The following is a 25,837-nucleotide window of genomic DNA, read 5'->3' on the forward strand; positions in this document are numbered from 1 at the left end:
TTGTTAAGGGGGTTGTGGTGGTCGTGGCTGTAGAGGCAACTTCTGAAATGCAAGTACATCTTTAATTTCACAAGTCAATTCCACCTCAACTGTAATAACTAATTAATCAAAAAAATTTCCAGACTACCTTAACATGCATATCTAAATTCACTTCAGTTCACTATGTGCTTTTGAGAGAGAGAGAGAGAGAGAGAGAGAGAGAGAGAGAGAGAGAGAGAGAGAGAGAGAGAGAGATATTCAATACAAGGCACCACTGCAACAGCAGACAGCATTTTAACTTATAAAAACTGGAATCACTCTTAATTAACCTCATTAGCAGTTCTCAATACATATATACAGGGTGTCCATAAAGTCATGGTGTATTTTAAAATACTTGGGGATCCATAACTATACATGATGGAATTAATCTGCAAAATGGATAAGAAAACCTGATGTTTCTAGTTTTCACACTTCTTCTACTCTTCTAAAGTTTTATTCATTATTTGTTATATATCAATATTTTACACATTTTCTGAAACTTGAAAATATTTCTCAATTTCTGAAACTCAAAAATGACTTCTTTTCCAGAACTGCTGTTGTCCCATGGTTTCACTAGAAGAGAGAGGTCTGCATTCTTTAGCTGGCCAAGATAAAATGTACCGTTGTTGTCCAAAGACGGTTTACAACACAGTACAATAAAGTACTACCACAAGGGATCTACGTAACCAAGTATATGAAAAAATTTAAGAAAAATCTTGTTATTGATAAAATACAGTAGTTTTGAAAGCTCGTCTCTAAAAAAATGTTTGACTTAAAGACTTTTTGGGCCTCTTTCAAAGGATTGTTCTAAAGTTACATCAGTTCCTTCATCATCACATGGTCTACCTGACGGTTGTTTATCAATAACAGAACTTGTTTCCTTAAATTTCTACATCCAAATGGCTGTACAATTCCTGTGGTGTGCTTCTTTTCTTATTGTAGGGTGTTAAACAACCACACTATACTGCTTCTTTATTGTAGTGGGTTGTAAGCAATCAAACAGCAGCAAATTATCACCAAGAAAATCCTTAAGAACAGTTCATACATGAATTTTATCAGATATTTTGTTTCACTGATTGAGAATGTGCTCTGAAATTCCAACAGTATCTATTTGCAAAAGTCAATACAGTTGTATTTAAAATTATAATTTTGATAAAACTCTTGGTTTACTTTCCAATTCTATAGCACGTCCTATTATAATCTTATCATAAGAAAATATAAACATAACAATCATGCACATCTGCATTCTGGTATTGATTACATTCTCAGCAGCAGCTGACGGAGTTATACCAACATCATTATTATTCGTTGCTAAATGAAGCATCTTTTGGATATATATATTTGATTAAATTAATAAAGCTTGCTTTAATATGCAGCTTATGTTTACCCATATAAACCAATTTTAAATTAAGTAAAACTAAAGACTCATTAGTTTCAGTTGTCACTTTTGCCTGTCCAAAATGCTTAGCAGCTTTTCACTGTATTTATTTCTTTAGCTACAGTTAAAACCTGTAGCTTTAGTGACATACTTCTTTAATGTGCAAAGGATGATAAACAATTTTTATTTTTACTTATGGAATTTACCATTGATAATTAGCAAGTATCAATAAGTCGACAACTGTAATGCAACTTTAACGAGAGAGAGAGAGACCTTACAGTTCGTTCGGGTTGCCCCAGGTCCCTCAGTGTGAGGCGCCTCTAATGTCTACCAGAGAGTTGCTAGTACATCTTCCGGTATATTTTGCATCTTCCAATCTTGGATGGTCTGGGATGCAGTTTAGATATTTGTCGAGCTTATTCTTAAACACATCTACGCTCACTCCTGATATATTCCTCAGATGAGCTGGCAACGCATTGAATAGACGCTGCATTATCGATGCTGGTGCGTAGTGGATTAATGTCCTGTGTGCTTTCCTTATTTTTCCTGGTATAGTTTTGGGCACTATTAATCTACCTCTGCTTGCTCTTTCTGATATTTTTAGTTCCATGATATTTTCTGTTATTCCTTCTATCTGTTTCCATGCTTGAATTATCATGTAGCGTTCTCTTCTCCTTTCTAGACTATATAATTTTAAGGATTGTAGTCTTTCCCAGTAGTCTAGGTCCTTAACTTCTTCTATTCTAGCTGTAAAGGACCTTTGTACACTCTCTATTTGTGCAATATCCTTTTGATAGTGTGGTACCATATCATATTGCAATATTCAAGTGGAACTACGAACATATGTTTTATAAAGCATAATCATGTGTTCAGCTTTTCTTTGTTTTGAAGTGCCGTAACAACATTCCCATTTTTGCTTTACATTTTGCCAACAGAATTGCTATTTGATCATTGCATAACATGTTCCTATTTCATCATCACACCAAGGTCTTTAACTGCTTCCTTATTTGTGATTGTCTCATATTAGGTCCCCTATATGCATATAGCTTTCCTTCTCTGTCTCCATAATTTATTGATTCAAATTTATCAGAGTTAAATACCATCCTATTAACCTCTGCCCAATCATATACTTTGTTAAGGTCTCTTTGTAGAGCGTTCCTATCTTCATCACAAGTAATTTCTCTACTTATTCTTGTGTCATCAGCGAAACTACTCACTACAGAATCCTTAACATTACTGTCTATGTCTTCAATCATAATAACAAACAATATTGCAGCTAGCACCGTACCATGGTTGGGACACACCGGATATTACCTTGGTTTCATCCGATTTCTCATCGTTTGCAATAACTATCTGTTTTCTGTTGTGTAAAAATTCTTTTAACCATCTTCCTACTTTATCTACGATATTGTGTTTTCTAATTTTCTTTGCTAATATATTATGGTCTACTTTGTCAAAGGCTTTTGCAAAGTCTAGACAAAAACACCAATCTGTTTCATTTCCGCTTTTCATATTTGTGAATATGTTCTCACGGTGGACTAACAGTTGGGTTTGTGTACTTTTTCCGGGTACGAAACCGTGTTGTCCTATATTAAACAAATTATTTTTTATTAAATGTTTCATAATATTTTTCTTCATTACCCTTTCATACACTTTCATAATATGTGATGTTAGACTCACAGGCCTATAATTACTTGCCTCTAGTCTTGATCCACTTTTGAAAGTAGGGGTGATATATGCTAATTTGTGCTCATCATAAATCTTGCCTGTATCTACACTTTGTCTTAATAATATTGCAAGTGGCTTTGCGATAGAATGAACTACTTTCTTTAACAAAATAGCAGGGACTCCATCCGGCCCTGCAGCAGCTCCATTTTTAATTTCATTAATTGCCTGCACAATATCAGCTTCATTAATTTCTATGTCAGCTAAATATTCACTATTTTCTTCCCTTACTTCTATATCATTATCTTCATTATCTATTCTAGGGGTGAATTCTCTCTTATATCGTTCTGCCAGTATGTTGCAAATTTCCTTTTTTTCATTCGTTAATCTCCCTTCAATTCTCAGAGGGCCTATTTCTATTCTTCTTTTATTCATCTTCTTCGCATATGAGTATAATAGTTTGGGGTTTTGCTTGATATTTAATAGGGTTTTTTTCTTCCAAGTCCCGTTTTTCATTTTCTTTTGATTGTATAATCTTTTGTTCTGCATTTTCTATCTTACTTTTTAGTTCTATAACTTTCCATGCATTTTTTTCTTTTGCAAGACCTTTTTTCCACTTTCTGATTTTCTGGAACAAGATCCTTCTGTCTCTTGGTATGCATGAATGATGTTTACTTTTCTTCTTCGGTATATATTTTTCCACTATTTTCTCTAATATTTTATATAATATCTCCGTATTTACCCTTATGTCATCACTTACGAAAATGTTATCCCAATCTTTGTTTAATTCTTCATTAATTTCTGACCATTTTATATTTTTACTGTAGAAGTTGTATTTTCCATATCCTTCCCACTTTTTCATTTCTTGCTTATCTCTATTTTCACTTGCTTTGGAATGAACTGTTTAATTCTATGACATTATGGTCTGAAATACTCGCATTATAAACTATTATTTCTTTAACATAATTCATCTCGTTCACAAATACTAGGTCTAAAGTATTTTCCTTTCTTGTTGGCAGGTGATTTATTTGTTGAATGTTGTATTCTAGTAGCATATCTAATAGCTTTTCAAATTGCCTCTTATCTTCTGCACTACTATTACTCTCTTTTTTATATGTATAAGTACAACCACAATCTCCTATTCGTTCTTTCCATTCTACGAAAGGAAAGTTGAAGTCAACCAGATAGGAGAATAGTCCAGTCCTTGTGATTTCTACATATATCATCCAATTTTTCAATTATTAAGTCAAACTCTTTAGTATTAGGAGGTCTATATATTACTATGTTCATCAATTTTTCAGATTCAAATTCTACCGCTATTAGTTCACATTCGGAGATTACTATATTTCTCATTATATTTTTCCTTGTTTTTTGTCTTTCCCATATATTGCGGTTCCCCCTTGATTCCTATTTTTTCTATCTGATCTATAAGTTTGGAAACCCATTTTATTTGATCATCATTCCCAGTCTCTTGGAATACCAGGTTCACTATATTCATTATACTATTTTCTTTTCATTTTGGGTTAGTTCTTCTAAGTACTCTATTTTTCTTTTTGAGTTACTCGTAACTAAACCCTGCGCATTCATCACTATGATGGTTTGCGTGTTTTCTCCTTCATTTAATACTGGTAGTAATAAGGATTTTCCCATGTCTCTTTCCTGTTCTGGTATGTTGTTCTTTTTTTCATTTCCAGAAATTCTGACATTAAAAAATCCAACTTTTCATAATATTTGATCTTCCTTCATCATAATTATTCATTTTGTGTCTGAATCTGCAATTTTCTCCGTTTCTGCAATATCCTCTTGCATAATAAATACAGTTATTCCTATCTTGAGTAGAATTTCGGAGCTGATGCTTTGAAATTTTTTGCTGACACCTCTGCATATCTCATTGGTGGTTTGCTTTTCTCTTTTACCTGATATTCTTGATTTCTCTCTTTATTTGTTTCTTTCTTATTTTGGATTTTATTACTTGGTTGGTTATTTATTTGATTATGATTCATGGCTACAGGGTGCATATATTTGCATTTTTTTGTCGAACTTACATCCTTTTCCTTCTTTTAGGTTTTTACATATTTTTGGAAGCAGATCTCTGCAATCATCCCCATATCCATCTAAGTATGCACATTTACCATATATTTCATAGTTTGACATATCTTAGGATGTTTGTAGTAAACATCTTTCTCCAAATCTGCAATTCCCTCTTTTCAAAAGGTTGCAGATTTTGTCTTTCTTGTCTATTTTTTCCTCTTTCCCGTCATTGTGTAGATCTGGGTAGAGCCTCTTCGGGATTTGCTTTTCTGTTGTCATATCGTAATTTTATTTCTTCGTAGGTATGCTGCTTTATTGCCTCATATGTAGTATCAATGAGTATCTCTGCATCCATACTTTTATCTTGTTCTTTGTTTTCCTTATTTTTTTCTGTCATTTCATTTTTGTTTACTTCTCTTCCGTTTTCCTCTTCTTCTTTTTCTTCTTCTTCTTCCTCTTCCTCTTCTTCTTCATCCTCAACTATTTGTACATTCAATCTTGATTTAATAACATTGTCTATCCATGATAGACATGTTGAACAAAAAATTCTTGTATCTTTTCTCAAATCTTGTATTACCTCAGCACACTGTGGATGGGTCGGAATGTTGCATGCAGCACATTTTCTGATTAGGTTTTGTGGATTGACTATGCTATACCAAACCTTACACAGTTTGCATGCTTTTGGCATTCTTTTTCCTAATGCATCAATTAGGATATTCACAAGATTCACCTTATTCATTTTCTTTGTCGGAATATGTTGGTTTATGTATATTTTCTTTATGAGTCTCTTGACCACTTGGATTTTATTTGGAACTTCTTCAATTATTTTCAAGATGTTTTCATTAGATTTGTTCCAGTTTGAAGGATTATATCCTTCTAATATATCTATGAATGCTTTTGTATCTTTTTGGTTAGGACTGTTGCTGATTTCATAGATGAGAAATGCCAGTTCCCTTCCTGCTACCTCATCGTATTGCGAATCTGCTAAACACGCCAAATTACGCCACCTCTTCCCGCAGTTGGAACTTACTGCCATCTTGTTCTGATTTATAGTATTACACTTGATAAACTAACTTAGAAGAGCTTATCCAACTATTTTTCACACTAATCTTATCACCGATAGTTCACGAACACTTCTAGATATTTCTCAAATTCTAGTCGTATGTTAAACTTGTGATATCTGTTGAGAGAGAGAGAGAGAGAGAGAGAGAGAGAGAGAGAGAGAGAGAGAGATAGAGAGAGAAATTTTCAACTACCTAGCCAATGAGTTTGGTATGGTAAGTCTGGTTAAATGCATGACGATTTGCATTTGCATTCAGCCGGTCTCTGTACTTGTGCGTATACAATACCGCACACAACATAATATGAAAATTTTTTAATCCTTCATAGTTTTCATAGCTAACAAACCTGAGGTCTTAACAATAGCATAATCTTTTAGTGCCAGCTGGAAACCAGTTGATACAATCAAAGATTGTAAAGCAAGGAATCTGTGGCATCTGGCAACTCATGCATAAAACCTCATGAAGTGTCACTCTTTCTTCCAACCCAGCATATGAGAGGGGCGACTGGAGGCAGGCAGTAAACATTAAGACCTCAGATTTGTGAGCAATGAAAAATACAAAACGATTAAAAATTTGTCATTTGTTCATATGTAGAGCAGACCTTAAGACTTATCAATAGGATAGACTTACACTTGGAGGGAGGTACAAGTACCCAGAACAGACTGGGGGTTCCTAGAAGATTGAGATCTAAAGAAGGGGGTGTGAGCCCGTGAGAGATAAGTGAATATCTAAAAACTTAGCCTGCTGGGTTTAAACACAATGAAATACGACCGGATTCACTGCATTCGTGGAAGGTAAAGAGAACTCTGTTCAAGCAACAAATCATGTAGGCCACAGGGGTTTGTCACCACTCCTACCTCTCTTTGCTAGAGAAAGAAGTGCTACTGAGGAGCAGATTTGTCTATTAACCCTTTAACGCCGATTGGCGTATTAAACGTCAATATAAATTGTCTGTTGGGTGCCGGTTGGATGTATGGTACGTCGATATAAAAGTTTTTTTAAAAATTCACGGAAAAATAGTTATAGGCCTACCAGGCGAAAACTTTTGAATCAAGCGCCTTGGGGGATGCTGGGAGCTCACGGATCAGGGCGTTGTTTTGTTTACAATCGTTACCCATGCACGCAACCGCGAATTTCTTTCTTCTCGCATTAAAAAGTATCAGCAACACATCTCAGAAATTATTTCGTTACTTTGACATAATTTTTGCACCATTTTATATTGGTCATTACATGGAGTATTACATATGAAAATGTGCGTAATTTCATGTAGAATACAACAACAACAAAAAAGCCTCATGGTTGTAGCTTTTATCAGTTTTGAAATATTTTCATATTAATAACGAAATGGTCGAAAAACGCAATTGTAAGCTAAAACTCTTATATTCTAGTAATATTCAATCATTTACCTTCATTTTGCAACAAATTGGAAGTCTCTAGCACAATATTTCGATTTATGGTGTATTTATGGAAAAAAAAAAAAGTTTTCCTTACGTCCGCGCAGTAACTTCCGAAAAAATCATAAATTTTTTCGTCTGATTATCGTAATGTTTGCACCATTTTAAATTAGGCGTTACATAAAGTTTTACATATGGAAATGTGTGCAATTTCATGTAGAATACAACTAAAAACAACCTATGGTTGTAGATTTTATCAGTTTTGAAATATCTTTATATAAATAACGATGTGCCATAATTTCAACCTTCTGACAACTTTGATTCGACCAAAATGGTAAAAAAATGCAATTGTAAGCTAAAACTATTACATTCTAGTAATATTCAGTAATTTACCTTTATTTTGCAACAAATTGGAAGTCTCTAGCACAATATTTCAATTTATGGTGAATTTATGAAAAACTTTTTCCTTACGTCTGCGCGGTAACTCTTCCGAAAAAATCATAAATTTTTTCGTCCAATTGTCGTAATGTTTGCACCATTTTAAATTAGCCGTTACATAAAGTTTTATATATAAAAATGTGCGTAATTTCATATAGAATACAACAAAAAACAACCTATGATTGTAGATTTTATCAGTTTTGAAATATTTTCATATAAATAATGATAAATAGAAAAAAATTAGTCCTTTGGTCAACTTTAACTTGACCGAAATAGTCAAAAACTGCAATTGTAAGCTACAACACTTACAGGAACTGGTTGGCTGCCTCCCTGAATCTGCTGATCCGCGAGTCTGCGGGGAAGACTCGCCCTGCTACCGTGTCGATCAGCATACCCAGGTACTTCATCCTCTGCTTGGGCTCGAGATCGGACTTTTCGAAGTTCACAACGATCCCCAGATCGCGACAGAACTCGAGCAGTCGATCCCTGTCCTGTAGCAACTGCGAGCGGGAGCTCGCCAGGACTAACCAATCGTCGAGATACCTCATCAGACGTATCCCGTGCGAATGGGCCCAAGCAGACACCAGAGTGAACACTCGCGTGAACACCTGTGGGGCGGTTGAGAGACCGAAGCAAAGTGCCCTGAATTGGTACACCGTCCCGTCGAGGATGAAGCGGAGGTACTTTCTGGAGGACTGATGAATGGGTATTTGGAAATACGCATCCTTCAAGTCCACCGAAAGCATGAAACTCTCTCCCTGATGGAGTCGAGCACTGAGCGTGCCGTCTCCATCGTGAACCGGGTCTGGCGAACAAACCGGTTCAGGGGAGAGAGATCTATCATCGGGCGCCAGCCTCCCGTAGACTTTTCCACCAGGAAGAGTCGACTGTAAAAGCCCGGTGACTGATCCGTGACGATTTCTACAGCTCTCTTGCTCAGCATGGTCTTGATCTCCTGTCTCAGTGCTACGTCCTTCGATGACCCTGGAACGTACGACTGCTGTTGGACCGGGTTGGAGGTGAGGGGTGGCCGAGATTCGAAGGGTAATAGATATCCCTCCCGAAGGACATCTACAATCCAGGTCTCGGCGCCGTAGCGCTGCTAAGTTGCCCAATGGCTGGCCAGGCACCCCCCCACTTCCGGGGCAGCAGGTGAGGGGGAACGCCGTCCCTAGCGTTTCCCCCCTTTCTTCGACTTCTTCCCAGAGCCTCCACGGGAGGAGGAGGGCTGGGAGGAGGGCTGGTTACGGCTCCCCTTGGTAGAAGTCGAAGAAGACAGAGTCTTTCCCCGGGGCTTCGACGCAGCTACCGTCTTAGCCACCGAGGAAGCGCTAGCCGAGCTCTTAGACTTGGCCGCAGTCCGAGGCTGCCCAGAAGCCTTCGAGACTGCCTGGTGTACCAGACGGTCACTGTCGTCAGTGCGCCGTCTGTCGACCGCAGCGTCCACCATCTCTCCTGGAAAGAGAGACGTGGAACTCCGTAAAGGTCCGTTGCGAAGTCCCAACGCCGCTTCACGCCCGACCGCCCTGGAAACCCGAGTAAGGACGGCGTCCCTTCGTCGGAGAACCAGGTTGGCCCACAGGTTCACCGTCTGGTGGGCAAGGAAGGAGATGGCTCTTCCTCCAGACTGGCAAGTCTCCTAAAGGCCGAGTCATCTTCAGGAGAAATTCCCCCGGAGTTGGCTGCGACCTTAGATACTGTGAGGGACCACAGATCTAGCCAGGAGACGGCCTGGAAAGCTGCCATGGCGGTAGATTCCAGGCCGAGTGCCTCTTGCTGCGAGAACCATAGGTTCTCGGACAGGAGCTGCTGCAGAGACACACCCGGAGTCAGCCTGGCTAACTCCGGGTTCAACTGTTTGGGCGGCATCGGGTCTTCAGATGGCACGTAAAAACGCCGCTGTCGCAGCAGAGGAGGCGGAAGCAGCTTGCTTGACCTGCCAGACTTGAGCAAACCGTCTTGTCCGGAAACAAGCGATTCAACCTGGTCCAGCACTGAGTCTGCAAGCTCGGAACGCGGCAAAACCCACCGTCGGTCTGGGTTCCCTCTTCGGGCCCCAGAACGACTCGAGCCGGGACGTGGGCTCGGATGGTGGGAGCGGCGATCCTTCCCCGAGGTCGTTGTGCTGACGAATCAGCGCAATAACCTCGGCAAAGTTCCTCTGGATCTCAGGAGTGACTGCGTCCTGCGGAGTCGGACCATCCAGTCCCTCAAACAGGAGCATCTCCCGAGACCCTTCTCCCTCAAGGGGAGGAACAGCGACAGACCCCTCTCGGTCTCCTCCAACCACTTGTGCGTACGACCTGGCTGGTCCGAGAACCGTGCCTGGTACGTACGACGACGTGGTGGGGATCCTGAGGGGCGCACCCCTCACGATCACTCCTCAATACCTCGCCCCTCCGGTGTAACCCGAGGAGGTTGAAGGTATGGGAGAGGCAGACCTGACGCTCCCTCCTCGCTCGCTGGCAGAACCAGCGGGCTTGGAAGACTGCAGGCGATCGTCAACCCGCGGTGGCGATCGAGCTTGACACAGAAACCTAGTCGAGCCGTCTCGCTGTGGAGAACGGCTGGACCGAGAACAGCGGCCCCGGTCTCGTGTGTCAGAAGAGGTCTGGTGCTGGTCGCCGACCCGATCGCTCTCTGTGCGAGTGACGGTCAGGCGACCGGCGAGCTCTACTGTCACGGTGAGACCGGTGCGTGTCCTCACGCGCGTCAGTTCGCTGGTACCAGCCGTGGCTGGTGCCGGCGAACGGGGGGACCTCTTCCCAGCCTCAGCCCGTGGCCGGTCATGGACCGTCACGTCCGCCCGGGTAGCCAGCTGCTCGCCACGAGAGCGAGAGCTGGTCTGTGAGAGTCGCGTGAGCGGCTGTCACCGTCTTCCGCTCCGTGCCGTGAACCTGACGCTGAGCGGACTCAGAGGTCTGGTTCCTGGCTGCACGGTCGCTGTTAGGCGACCGTACACTCGGTACCTCTCGCGAACGAGAGGCCGAGACGGATCCTGCTTGCCGTGGTCCGAACCACTAACAGCAGGTGAGGAAGTGCCGGTGTTAGCCGGCACTCCTCTGGTCCCCGTAGTCTTCTTCCTCGCGGAAGAAGAGACGGGTCCTGCCCCCGAAGGAGCAGGGTGACCAGCGGAAGAACCCCCCGTCTCACCAGAGCGAGACGGGCCCTTAGAAGTTCCCGAAGGAGACTTCTTAGGGGGGGGGAGGCGACCTTCTTCTTCTTCGGCGGGGGAGCCTTAGAAGAAGAAGGGGAAGAGGCGGCAGACGACGACGACGACGAAGAAGACGATGAAGACGACGACGACACCTTCCTCCTCCTTCTTCTTCTTCTTCGTCAACCTCCTCAGGACCGACGTCAGATTCTGTCATCCAGAGCGGAGCCGGGGCTGCTGTTGCCGAAGCAACAGGGCCCGGACGCACCTGTCCGAACAGATCAGCATCGGGAGCAGCGGGGCCAGGAACAGGAACAACGTCAGCAGGTGCAGGCATCACAGGAACAGCAGTAGAGACGCAGGGGCAGGTACAGGAACAGCAGCAGTGGTCATCAACGTCACGTCGAGAACGGCGGCTGGGCAGGTACGGCATGTACGGCAGGCTGTGCAGGCTGTCCAGTTGGACGGACCAGCGGCACAGACATCCTTGGTACTGGTGGGGAGGCCTCCAGGGGCGAGCTCTTCGGGCACACGAAGTCCGGTCGCGGCAGCACGGCAAACCCAGGTGGCGGCATCACACTCCCCCGTGATACGGCGACTGGCCCCTGCACCGATGTAGTAGGTGTTACAGAGACCGCGTGCGGGGGTGTACACCAGTGAGGAGGTGAAGCGTAGCCAGGTGTTGTAAGGGTCGTGGTGGTGGTCGTAACCGTCGCATGAGTGACCGCCACGGAGCCAGCGAGATGGTAGAGCAGCCCCTGGACACTCGGCACGCCCTGCAGCCCCAACGATGCCCACACCTGTCCGAGGTCGTCCTTCGCGGCAACCGCACCTGAGGAAGGCAAAGTCGGGTGATTAGCAGGCTCCTCTACCCGCTCGCCCGAAGACGAACGGATAGAGGACCCAGAGTACAACTCGACGTCAGGGTATCTAGCGCCCTCCTCCACACTCGACAAGTCAGGTGAGGAGAAGGACCTAGAAACCCCTCCCGAAGGGGAAAGGCGCCAAACGTGGAAGCTGAGCGGGCGGCAGTTTTGAAAGACGACGAAGTGTCCGTAACCAAAGGAGTCGCGGGAGAGCTTTCCGACGACTCCTTTGCAGGCCTTCGCTTCTTCCTGCCCTCATACAAAGTCCACTGCGCCTCCGACCAATTATTACAAACTTAACATGGCTCGGCTCGGGTGCATTCGCGCCCCCGACACCGAGCGCAAAAAACATGTGGGTCAATTTCCGGGAATGAGCGGAACTTCCCGCATTTACGGCCTTCGGTACCCGGGCATAGTCTCCGTGGGGTAGCGAGGCGAGGAGATTCCATAATTGACCAAAATATCACAATTCAATGAAAAAAGAGAAATGATTGTACTTACAATGATTCTTTCATACACAAACACAACCATATACTTAAGGAAAGCAAACGACGAGAAGCGGGCAGAGAGCGTCGAACACACACGTCTACTCGCTGTGAGGCCGAAAGCAAAAGTGGTTTGTTTACCTCCCAGTCGCGCGCGCGCGCCTGTCGGACAAGCAGTTAACTACCGAACCCCTTGTTCGAAAGCTTACGACCTATCCAGCTGCCTATTGTAAAAGGACCGAAGGTTTGTATGCCGTGTCGGAACAAATACCGCTTCGACGTTTAAGGGTTATATGGAAATAAAACAAATAACTACAACAAGTATGGCTACCACACTCACCTGTATCAAACCAGTTCCAGCACATGACATATCTTATTCTTCAACCTGCCCATAGGGAGAAAGGAAAAAAAAGAGAAAGGAGACCAGGCAACTCACTCATTCTCTCTTCCACACAATCATCTTAGTTAAGATACAAACTGCCAGCAAGGGCACTGGATGAGCTACACAACTTGTTGGGCAGCCACCACAGGACCCAAGGAAAAGATGTTCAAGGACCTGTGGGCAATGTCCTTTAGGTAGAAGGAAGTGAAAGTGGTTTGCCAAAGACAAGAACCAGCATTCAAAATCTTTGGAACAGACAAGTTCTTCTTAAATGCCAGTGAAGAACTTATCCCTCTGATGTTATGCACCCTAGCCTGCACAGACTCAGTGACAGCACTGCCAGAGCAATAGGATCCAGGACCACCGAAAAGTAGACCCCAGCTTCCCGTTGAAGCGAGTGGCTAAGAAGTCCAACAGGGTCTTCCCCAAAGGTGAAACAGCCTGTTAAGATACCTCGACAACTAGCTAGTCTTGGCAAGTTCCAGAGAGAAGCTGGTTCAGGACACGGACCATCTTCTCCGGTTTTGTCGGAGCCTAGGCATTGTGGTAAACCTGAAGAAGTCCAGTCCGCTTCCCAGCCAGAGGATCCTTTATCTGGGTATGTCTATAGATAAAACAGCGTCGAAGGTTTTCCCATTGGACCATAAGTTGCAAGAAGTTCAGGTCAGTAGCATGCTCCTTCCTGTCACAGGCCAAACAACCAGCTCAACAATGGCAGGTTCTTCTTGGGAACTTGCCATCTCTAGAAAAGCTGGTCCTTCATGTTCAGCTCACCTTCAATCTGCAGTAGAGGCTGAAGGAGTTCTGGTCCCCAGCAGGAGATTCCCCTTAGCAGCATATATCTCTGTCAGAAGAGGTGAGAAGAGACCTTCACTGGTGATTGGACGACAAGAATCTTAAGATAGGAGTCCCTCTACATTTACCCCCTCCAGTTTTACTCCTTGTTTGCGGATGCCTCCATTGATGGTTGGGGAGCTCATCTCGAGGGGGGTGGTGTCTCGCCAACTCCACTAGTTGACAGTCGAGACGCACCGGTGAATGATTGACAACTCGGTGGAGCTCATGGCCAGGTACATTCCTGGCAAGTTATGTGGTGGCCAACAAGCTAAGTTAGTGGTGTCAAGTCCTAGGTATGGAGTGGTCTCTGCATCAGAATGTAGTAGACAGGCTGTTTCACCGTAATTTCTTTTAGTCTACTTTCTCATATATCATATGAAAACATAAAATAGTTTTCCATGAGAAAAAGAGAGAATGGCAAGCAAATGCACAGCTAGTGCATAGTTTACCTTAAATCCAAGCATGTATGACTTAACACCAACACAGACAAAAAAAAATTTATCTACAGTATGTCACACTATATTACTGTTGTAAGACAAATTTTTAATCAATTGGTATTTTTCAGAGCTAACAAACCTAAGGTCTTAACAATATGATGATCTTGTAGTGCCAGCTGGAAACCAGTTAAAGCATTCAGATTGTAAAGCAAGGATTCTGTGGCATCTGGCAACTTGTGTATATGAGGTGGAAGCTGTTCACCGACCAGGCTTGGGGCCTCGTGATGCGTCAAGTCTTTCTTTGACTGCATTGGAGAGTAGTTCTTGCTTTTGCGCTCCCAAGCCGGTTCCTTTGTTAGCCTGTGATTTAGTGATTTATTTGTGCTTTGCTTTCAGAGAGAGAGAGAGAGAGAGAGAGAGAGAGAGAGAGAGAGAGAGAGAGAGAGAGAGAGAGAGAGAGATTGCCTTTCATCATGGATTCCACCAAGAGTTCTAGGCCCCTCTAACGCTCCAAGTGTTCCAGTATGACCATGTTCAAGGTTTTTGGAGTATTCCATAACTGAATGGCATATAAGATATTGTGATATTGTACATACCAGAGAGAGAGAGAGAGAGAGAGAGAGAGAGACGAGTTAGAGAGAGAGAGAGAGAGCACAACCAATTACTGGGAAAAGACAAAACAGTTTACCTGGAACTGGTGTACCAGGAGCACTTGCATTGGCTGAGGGAGGTCTTGATCCTTCTTCACCTTCATCTAGGAACTTTTTGGGTTTTATCAATCGTCCACTACGACTAATCTGTGGTTCTTCTATTACCTGGTAAAAAAATGGAGTAGATATTAAAATGTGCCTTAAAGGTTAGAAAGTCAATAGTAAGGCTGCAATTTAATAAAACTTCATAATGTTAACAAGCAGGAAAGGTACAGTCAACCCTGATTATAGTAATACCCCCGAACTTAAGCGAGGGGAATTTTTGCGCAAGTTTGGCACGGTCTATACACATGCTAATAAATCCTTACTTGTAGAGTTTGAACACTAAATATGACCCTAATCATGCTCCCTAAATATTAAGCTAACTCTTAAAGGAAATTAAAGTTAACTGTAATTCCATATAAATGGAAATAAATGGCTGGTAAAAATATTGGTGTGTAAAGAATACATACATAACATAGTTCTCTCTTCTTTCCCCCCTTTCGACCAACCAATCTATTTTTAGAAGTCTTCTCAACCACTTTTAAAAAATTCTTTTTTCTGTCTTTCTTTGTTTCTGAAATGAAATTCATTTTCATGTACGAACAGTGCTTTTTATTTGGATTAATACAACTCTTTAGTTATGTGTCTGTTTCAGAACAGGCACTTACAGTTCTAGAAGGTAATAGAGGAGTGATATGGTAGTTACACTTGACAACGTCTCCAAGGGTTGTGTGAGAGAGAAATAGAGAGCGCGCGAAAGAGTAAGTGTGAGCGTCGTTGGGTTGTTTGTAGTTGTCGAGAATAATTGAGGGTTTAAATGTTTTTGTATGTTGATGTGTCATGTTTGTGTTTGGTGTTGCTGTAGGGTAGTGTGTAAGTATGTATATATGTTTTTCTTTAGTGTGAGTGAGCAAGCTATCAAGAGAAAAAGTGTAGTGGTGGATGGATTAACAAGTGGTTTGCTTGTTGGGTGATCGTCTAGGTTATCTGCTGGCGCGGTTGCTGGGTCAGTCAATCAGTCTATGATCAGAGTCTGTGATGGACAGTCTGTTTTCTCAGAGTGGTGTTGGTTGGATGGTCAGTTGTATTGTGTATTTTATGAAGTTGTTTGATTTGCTGGTGATATTGTATGTTAGCAGTTTGTTGTGCCTGTATTGCAGAAGTTTATTGTGCTTGTGCATTAGAGGGTTGTTGAGCTTATGAGTTCCTGTGGTGTTGTATGAGTTGTTGTAGTTGTGAGTTGAGTGTTGTTGGGGAGTTGTTATGTTCTTGGTGTTGTTTGTAAGTAGTTGTGTATGGACTTGTAATGTTGTTTTGATGTTGTTGGTATTTGTCCGTGCAGTGATTTGTTGTGTTGTTGATTGTTGTGTGGTTGTAGTACTTGGGTTGTTGTGTGCTGTGATATCCGGCGGTTGTTGCGGCCATAACCAGCAGGCAGCTGGTGAGTACATGAATGTGAGTTTTGCTTGTCTGTTGGTGAACCAAATGTCCTGTCGATAAATAGCATTGTAAAGGGGAAAGTGGCTGGGGGGACATTGATAGTCAGTATGACTAAAGCAACTGCGGAGAGATTTGCTTGCTTTCTTTGCTTGCTTGTGATTCCGCCACAAGGTTAAAGTAAAAATCATTGATCGCGATAATTGATCACCTCTTGGACTTTGAGGCTTCTGTGGAAGCTAAAAAGAAAAACAAAGAATAGGAAAGGAAAAATTGTGTTTTTTTTAATGTTATCATTTTTGTTATTACAGTTATTAGATTTATTAATTATTATTATAATATTACTATTATTATTATTATTTGAAAACATTATTACACATATGGTAGATATAGTAATGTACCATAAAAATTCTCTGATCTCATCTCATCTCATCGAGAGAGAGAGAGATTGTTCTTACTTAAAAGTGAAATGGAAAGGTTATTTCTTTAAAATTTTATATTATTGTTATATTAATACAGGTAGTTGTTTCGTTACTTACGACCAACAATTGGTTCTGACCAACGGTCGTAAATTGATTTGGATGAAAAAAACCAAGTCGGCCCAATGTTAATTTACCGTAAGAAATATTCATTAATTACCGTATTTTTATATTTTCCTGACTAAATACATTTATCAAGATAAAACTACTAAAATCGACAGGCATAAGTGTTTTTAGAGCAATTTCTTGGCATCCAGTTAACAGAGTTTTTAGAGTGGTGTCAAGTACATATTGTGACGTTTATAGATCGTTCGTCTACCCCGCAATTAACTAAATAATTTGATTTGGAAAACGGCAGCCATTTCTTTAGAATATCAGCTGATTTTTAGTAACCGCGGGAAACCCAAAACCCGCCAGCTAGAGATAGGAAGTTCCCCAGTTGGGGGAAAAGAGTCTTTTATCAGCTGTAGGGACGTATCTCAAAAGGGAAGGGTGTAGGCAGATTGGTACTTCTTCAGACCTATACCTTAAGCTCTCTTTCCTGTGACCCCTCTGCTGGCTGTATGCTTGTTTTCCAGGATTTGCCTTGATCGTGGGGGGCTTAAGCTGACCTCCAACCCCCAAGCAACCCAACTGAATTCTCGTCTCAGTCGGCTGCGAGACTGATCTCGGACAGAGGTCAAATTACCTGCCTTCCTGTTAGGCCTACCCAGGGTGTGAGTGGCGCGCCGATGACCCAGGCCTCAGACAAAGGGGGCCCCATGCTTTTCTACAAAGAGCCACGTTTTCTACAAAGGCCCACACAAAACACGACATCCAGGTACGTCTTGTGAAACAACATATTGCCAGTCCCTTATCACCTATTATAATTTTGATCCTCATCCTCCCAATTCAATTTCCAGCAACAAAGGGAATTCATCCTTTTGTTCCCTCTCACTGCCTCATGGCCGCATGCTTCCCCTTGTGTTGATCGTCCCAGACCAATGGAGTCATTGCATACTTCAGTGAAACCTTAAAAGTTCCTCTCCCCCCCCAGTATTAGAGAATTAATTAATCAAAGCAAGAAGTCATTTTTTCTTTTATCTCGTTTAAAATCTGGGATTCTTTTCCAGATTCCCATGAGTCACGTGCCGTCTCTGCCCGCAAGTGTGCATTACCCAAAGTGAATGAAAATCAGCTTGAATTGAATGAGATTATAAGCCCCAACGAGGGGGCCAATATCATTTACCTTTTCTCCAGCCCAGCACGGGCCTTTTTGTAAATAAACTAACTGTTAAGTAGAGCTGAGTTTTCTGGCGGACCTTCCCTCTAAAGAAACTAATAATAACCATCAGTTTACGGTAAGTTAAAGCAATTCCCTCTTGAAATCCCTCAATTACTTCCGTTTACGTATCTAGCCTCTCTCAAGGCCGCAATATACCTAACATTGTCGACCTTCGCCGAGGATATGAACCTAGCTTGCTTAAAAAGCTTGTAAATCGCGTTATCCGTTGTAAAACGTAAACTGTAATTATTTTACAAAAAGCAAATCAAGCACACTGCAGGGAAAGAAGACACACTGACTCACGGTAAGGTATTCCATTCATTAAATATGATTATTCTATAACCAAATGTTAGGCTTAAGGTACGTTTTGAAGTATTTCTTTTTTATTGGTTGAAGTGGTCAAAAGAGCGTAGGTAGAAGTCTTATTATTGTAACGGCGAACGCGCCAGTGCTTTATTTTAGCGGCGAGCAAACAATTTGCCCCGCGAATTCTGTTACTTTGTGCTGTCCTCGTAGGAGCTTACACTAACACGTGTGCAGATAGATGCCAGAAAGGACCAGATCAAACTAGGAAGTGCTTTGCCAGGGTTTATGCTGTGTTTGAAAGCCTAGCTAGTTAGGAGTGTTTTAACTAATAGTTACGGCAAAAGAAGTGTACAATTCTTTTGTCTGTGATATGTTAGGGTATTCATTTTTAACTTAGTTTTCATTCCAAGTGTTGGTAAACCGCTTACCTCTCAGCTAATTCAGCTTAGCGCACTTTCGCGCCTGCGCGGTCTCAACCAGCCTTCGTTTTCGCTCACAGCGGCAGCATGTTTTTATCCCTTTCAGAATTATCTAAAACCATTTAAGCAAAGTAACGTAAGTCTCAAAGTTTTAACGTAAATATATCGATCTCTGGTACTAGTATCTATCGTCCTGCCAGAGAAATTAACGTAATTCGCCTTGAATAAGAAAGTAGGATCTTGTGTTGTAAATTGTCTTCGCATTTACAGAGAATCAGCTGATTCGCCATCAACGCTAGCATACCGTGGTGCTAACCAACCGCTCTTCTCGCCTCACGTGTTTCACCTCGCATCGCTCACTCGCGCGCTGAGCGCGAAAATTTCATTTCACTTAACGTAACCTCATTTACAATTGTTTTGCTAACATCGTTTTCAAATCCTTACCGTAATTTTTCACTTGTCCTTACATAAGGTTAACGTAAATCTTTAAAAGTAGAGTCACTTGCAAGACTGTTAAACGTAAAACGCGTCTTTGTAAATTTCATATTGAAACGCAAATCATTTCATAAGCGCAAGCCCCTAACATTAACGTAAACATCGTTCACCGCGAGCGCGTTATCATTTTCATAAAACTTATCAAAGCAATTCTTTCACAAAAAACGTTAACGTAAGTAGATAATTTAACGCATGTTGCGTCATATTAAACGAACATTAGTAGTTCAATTCAAATATAAGGGAGTTCATTCACTATATCATTTTTCACCCTCTCAGAGAGAGAGAGAGAGAGAGAGAGAGAGAGAGCGAGAAACCAGAACCCAGTATTCACGAAGCCAAGAGTACTACATCTTACCATTAATTATAGCATGCCGAATTAACCTTATTTTAGTCTCTTGTGTCTTTCATTTACACAGCGTCCGTGATACGTACCGCATGTGTCCATTGCAGTTTGCAAACATTTATTTATTTCATTTACCGAGTACTTCAGCGAGGGACTGAGCATTTTCAATTATCATTACCTGTCGTTGCCCGAGTGGTCTTGTTCATTTTTTATCACAAAGGACTTGCGTATACCGCAAGCACAACTCGCACAGTGTGCCACGCAAATTCATTACTTCCAGACAGGGAAGTCGTTACCAGTTAGACTGGCCACCACCAGTGCACGTCAGGTCTTACCATTTTACAGTGCCACTAATTCTTGACACTGTCCATCGACTGGCTGCTGAAGTACTCCCACCTTTTACTTTCTCTCCTCCACCATTACACTCTGCCATGAGCAGTGCCATTTCACTTCAGTATATTTAAGTATACTGCATGTAGTGTCCGGGACACCAGCACGATACCAGTGCTCCAAGGAACGACTCCATAAATGCATTGCACCGTACAGGCTGTACAGGTAGCCATTAAACCTGCGTGTCCGCCCTACGGAACGCCCAAGTAACTAGTGTGTCCATGTACAAGGGTCAGTGATCCTTCGGAACACTCAACAAAGGGAACGCCTCCCGAAGCGCCGCAATACCAGCCCTAAGTGCTGACAAACCTGCGTGTCCGTCCTTACGGAACGCCCCAATTCATTAATGTCCGTGTACGAGGAGCAGTGATCCTTCGGACCAACCCAAGGAACGCCTCCTCATAAGTGCCGCGCACCTGTACAGACGTACAGGTAGCCCATTCCAAACGTCTCCCAAGTTGGGAACGCCCGTAAGTGTGACGTACACAGCACATTCATTCGATTTTTTCACCTCAGCAGAAGGTGCCATTCACAAAGTGCCACGGAGCACCCGGTCTTTTCACTTTTCATTACCACATTGCAGAACCCATTTCCAAGTGAGTGCCACTTTCCACAGTAGGCACTCCTATTCCATTCAGTACCCTTTCCTGGCCATTATTTTCATTTTCTTCCGAGCCTCTACTGTAGCCTAAGGGAAAATGTCTTTCCCCTGCTTCCTGCGACTTCTTTGCAGAGAGCTAGAGAAGCTCGGAGCCCTCATAACTCTGGACAGGGAGGCTGGTTACACTGGACCAGCCCTTGACCAGTGGATAAAGACGCAGCAGGTTGCTGCGCGCCAGCAGGGAAAGAAGAAAGAGAAGCAGAGAGGAAAGCCGGAGAAGCGAGAGAGAAAAGAGAGAGAGAGGATAGCCAGAGAAGCAGAGAAAGAAAAGAGAAGAAGAGAGAGAGCATGAGTTAGCTCTCCTAGAGACGCAATCTCTCTGCTAGTTTTCCAAGCCCCAGACCATGAGCTGGACTCCCGTAATGAAGTGGTTTGCGGAGGTTCTGCACCACTTGTTGTGTGCGTGGGGCATGCTGTGGATTCCGACCAGTGCCCAAGTCGTTCTCTACCTTGGAGGAGAGCTTCCAGGGGTGGAACTTCTCCAAGGTCTACCATGTAGCCCTGCTTGATGAACAGTCTCCTACGGCCTATCAGTGGGTACAAGTCATGGCCGACACCGAAGCCCAGGTCTCCCTTATTTCCAGAAAGGCATTGCCTAGGGGTGCCAAAATCCAGACGAACGAAGAAATTCAGTTTGAATGGATTGACGGTAACCTCTATTCTGTTCCTTCGTCCTTCTGAATGTGGAAATGCCCTTTCTGGACCAGGAGACCAGGGAAACCACATTGTGCCGCCTGGGCGTAGTTGACCCAATTTCATGATGTTTATCAGGTGATATTGGGCCGAGATCTACTAAAGAAACCGTATCTCCCCTGGACGCAGCTCACTACCAGATGCACCGGACACCTGCAGCATGCCAGATAACCACACCTCATTTAGGTTCAGAGGCTAGTGCCTCCGATGTCCCCGACATCCTGTCTTATTTGCGAACCTGGTCCTGATCCAGTGCCCGAGATAGAAATTTCTTCCGCACCATCTCAGCCTTTTACCTTTTTACCGCCTACCTCCTCCCTTTTGGAAGAGGTAAGCCCACCAGTTACCCCGAAATTGCTTCCGAGGGTGATTCAACGGAGGTTCCCTTAACCCTCCCCACGTCACATCACTGCCAGAGAGGACTCTTCACCTGTGCCAGAGCACACTTGCCAGCCTTGGTGACTCCGCAGATTCGCAACCTGTGGGGCCATCTCGGCCTTATCATCCAGTGCCACGGAAGAGGTTCTGGAACAAGTTCTGCCGAGACTGTGGCCGCAAGGGTCACATGTCTGCCAACTACGGAGGGTGCGCGAACCACAATATTCCTACCATCGCAATGGCCGTCACCAATCCTTCTTCACTAGGACCCCAGCTAAGGGCCCTATAACAGTCACACCCCTCCAAAGCCATTATCAGCCAAGCCACGTCAGAGCCTACGACGACTCTGGCGCTCAAATCTCCCTGATACGGGAAGACCGAATCCCCCGAGGGGCAACGTCGATAGACGTCATTTAATCACCATCGAAGGTATCAACCATATCAAGCTGATCCTTCCGACCGTCCAATTGAGGGTCACCAGACCTCATTTTTCCAGAATTTGTACCCTTGCAGTTGCAAGCTACATTCCAGGAGGTTACGACCTCCTCCTAGGGCAAGACATGAAGTCTCCCTCACCGTTCAAGAAGCCTAGGGGTCCTAACCCCATGTCAAATCACTCCAAAAGCACGGAGTCATCGAAATTCTACTTCCTCCAGGAAGTACGTCCACCAACAGTTCTCGCCCCCGTTACCAAGGAGGGAGATTGACCATTCACAGTTCCGTTGCAAAACCTGCAACGTAATAGGGCACTCCACGAATTGGCCTAGGTGCCCTAGCGACTACCAGCAGCGGACAATGTCCACTTTCCACAAGGCTTAGCCTTCCAAAAGAGACAGGAGCCTCTGTCTCCCATTTCCAAGGGCACGCTGAGAGGTATTGCACTCCGGTACCCGTCACAGGTCCAGTCGACCTCAACTCTCTGCCAGTGCCACTTGCAGCACTGGGCAGTGCCAAGCTCCGTCCAGCCTGGACGTAGAGCCACCACCGAACTTGACCTCTGCGCCTGGCCCTGAGCTAGCGCCGGCGCCTAACCTAACCAAGGATCCTCCTACAGGAGATCCTCCAACAGGCATGGAGCTTACCGCAGCCCATGGCCAACCCAAAGTCCATGAGTCTTCTTCACCCTCACCACTGTCGCCCGAGGATGAACCTCCGGCAGACCTAACCTTCATACCTCCTCTGGAAAACCAGGAACTGCCCAACCAGGAGTCAGCCTGGAGTTTTCCCCTTACGACGGCTGTCGCAGCAGCCGAAGTGAGGGCCTCCCCTGCAGTAGGTTCCACCTCTACGACGGTTGCTGCAGATACCGAAGTAGGGTGTTCTCCTGAAATCCCTCAGGCTACCACTGCCTCTGCTCCTGCCGGCGTTTCTGGCCTTTCCCCAGAGTCGGTGCCTCCGTCTACTCCTAGGACTGGTATAGCCAGGTCCTGGAGGAATAAGAAGAAGAAGAATGAAGGGACGTAAACCAATCATTAACAAACTAACCCCTAACCCAAGAGCCACAATGCTCTCCTTGACACCTGTGCCTGAGGTACAGTGTCACATTCATTTGGCAGAAATGATCCTGGCACCTACCCAGAGAAGGTAGCCAGCCCTGATCTCTGCCAGTAGCACTCAACTCTAACCCCTAGCCATTGTAATACTAACCCTCACTAAATATAACTACCTCATTGCATTTCCCTCCTGGTCAACTAACCACTCATCATCCCCAAGCATCATTACCTCTTATCATGTATTTTTACAATTCCGTCGCTGAACTACTGCTGTGCGTACCACACTCTGGAATGATTGCGTCTTCATTTAAATGTATTGAGTAGGTTAGGCTAATGATTTAGTACCAGGGCATTAGGTTAGTAGCAAGTAGAATTTTCAAGTAACCTTATCTAGGGGTAGAGTAGACTGTCGTCACAAGACAACCTGTAGTTATTTATTAGGCTAGACTACATCACTATATTAAGTTAGTACACTTAGCATCTTTGCCTATAAGTTAGGTAGGCCACTGTAGTTAGCTGTATCCCTGCTCAAAAAAAAAAAAAAAACTTCAAATTGGAATAGGAGAACGGGGTAGTCGAGACGATCAATTTATTTAAGCCAAGACCTTCACACCCGAAAGGGAGTGAATGCCTTCTTAACAGGGGGAGCTGTGACGTTTATAGATCGTTCGTCTACCCCGCAATTAACTAAATAATTTGATTTGGAAAACGGCAGCCATTTCTTTAGAATATCAGCTGATTTTTAGTAACCGCGGGAAACAAACCCAAAACCGCCAGCTGAGATAGGAAGTTCCCCAGTGGGGAAAAAGAGTCTTTTATCAGCTGTAGGGACGTATCTCAAAAGGGAAGGGGTGTAGCAGATTGGTACTTCTTAGACCTATACCTTAAGCTCTCTTTCCTGTGACCCCTCTGCTGGCTGTATGCTTGTTTTCCAGGATTTGCCTTGATCGGGGTGGGGGTTAAGCTGAGCCTGAACCGCCAACCCCCAAGCAAACCCAACTGAATTCTCTCTCAGTCGGCTGCGAGACGTGATCTCGGACAGAGGTCAAATTACCTGCCTTCCTGTTAGGCCTACCCAGGGTGTGAGTGGCGCGCCGATGACCCAGGCCTCAGACAAAGGGGGCCCCATGCTTTTCTACAAAGAGCCACGTTTCTACAAAGGCCCACACAAAACACGACATCCAGGTACGTCTTGTGAACAACATATTGCCAGTCCCTTATCACCTATTATAATTTTGATCCTCATCCTCCCAATTCAATTTCCAGCAACAAAGGGAATTCATCCTTTTGTTCCCTCTCACTGCCTCATGGCCGCATGCTTCCCCTTGTTGTGATCGTCCCAGACCAATGGAGTCATTGCATACTTCAGTGAAACCCCTTAAAAGTTCCTTCTCCCCCAGTAATAGAGAATTAATTAATCAAAGCAAGAAGTCATTTTTTCTTTTATCTCGTTTAATCTGGGATTCTTTTCCAGATTCCATGAGTCACGTGCCGTCTCTGCCCGCAAGTGTGCATTACCCAAAGTGAATGAAAAATCAGCTTGAATTGAATGAGATTATAAGCCCCAACGTGGGGGCCAATATCATTTACCTTTTCTCCAGCCCCAGCACGGGCCTTTTTTGTAAATAAAATAACTGTTAAGTAGAGGGCCCGAGTTTTTTCTGGCGACCTTCCCTCTAAAGAAAACTAATAATAACCATCAGTTTACGGTAAGTAAAGCAATTCCCTCTGGAAATCCCTCAATTACTTCCGTTACGTTATCTAGCCTCTCTCCAAGGCTGCTATACGTAACAATATATTACTTAAATATACATTTTATATATGAATAACTTGATCACGAAGTATATAAAACATGATGCTATGTATAAATAAAGGAATTTTGCCACGAAGGAAAAAATGAAAAAGCGAGATAGCCGAGTACTGTCAGTTTGGATATTAAGCCTTCTTTTGACGATGTTGTCCGCTGTAAAATCAGTTTGCCTTAGTAAAAGGTCTGAACAGGACCGAAAGTACTTGGCTATCTCGCTTTTTCATTTTTTCCTTTGTGGCAACAAACCTTTATTTATGCATTTTATATATATATGAAATTCCATATTTCATTACAAATCTTAGCTTCTTATAGGTAACTTATAAGGTTATCCACATTTCTAGGTATGGGATTAATGTAATGGTTTCTAGTCACACAAACTCGTAAGAAATCATTTTAAAATGACCCAGTCTGATCAGTTACCATGAAGCCACAATTCTAAGGGTACTACCAGAACTATTTTCTTTATATAATAATAATGCAGCAATTTCCAAGTAAAAACCAAATACACTAATATGGGAGCATAATATGTAGCTATATTGATACTTTCCTCATAAAGCTTAAGATATGGTTCCTAAAATTTCTGGGCTTAATTATTGTGTTAAATTCTGTACTCTTTTCACTTCATGCTACACAATCAATTGCAAGCAGTTGATTAAATGGAACTTATTGATACAAACTTCTAAATAAAAAACCCATCTTAAATTCTTCAGTTCCTACTAAGATTTCCAAGACAACAATAATACTTTCGGTAGTTCTCTGATCTTGCAAACAATAAAGTGAAGAAACGATGGGTATAGTCAGTATTAAATGGATGACATATTTGCTGAACAG

General features: G+C 43.2%; 1 protein-coding gene across 1 annotated transcript in view; it reads right to left on the reverse strand.

Annotated features, from left to right (window-relative positions):
• LOC135205253 (hepatoma-derived growth factor-related protein 2-like) overlaps positions 1–25,837 on the reverse strand; it is a 178,641-nt gene that overhangs the window by 88,640 nt on the left and 64,164 nt on the right. Inside the window, exons 7-8 of the mRNA XM_064235602.1 lie at positions 14,835–14,961; positions 1–42 (exon numbers count right to left, since the gene is read on the reverse strand). Coding sequence (XP_064091672.1) covers positions 1–42; positions 14,835–14,961 — 169 coding nt within the window. The remainder of the gene's footprint in view (positions 43–14,834; positions 14,962–25,837) is intronic.

Source organism: Macrobrachium nipponense, chromosome 49 (genome assembly GCF_015104395.2).
Source record: "Macrobrachium nipponense isolate FS-2020 chromosome 49, ASM1510439v2, whole genome shotgun sequence".
Classification (NCBI taxonomy): domain Eukaryota; kingdom Metazoa; phylum Arthropoda; class Malacostraca; order Decapoda; family Palaemonidae; genus Macrobrachium; species Macrobrachium nipponense.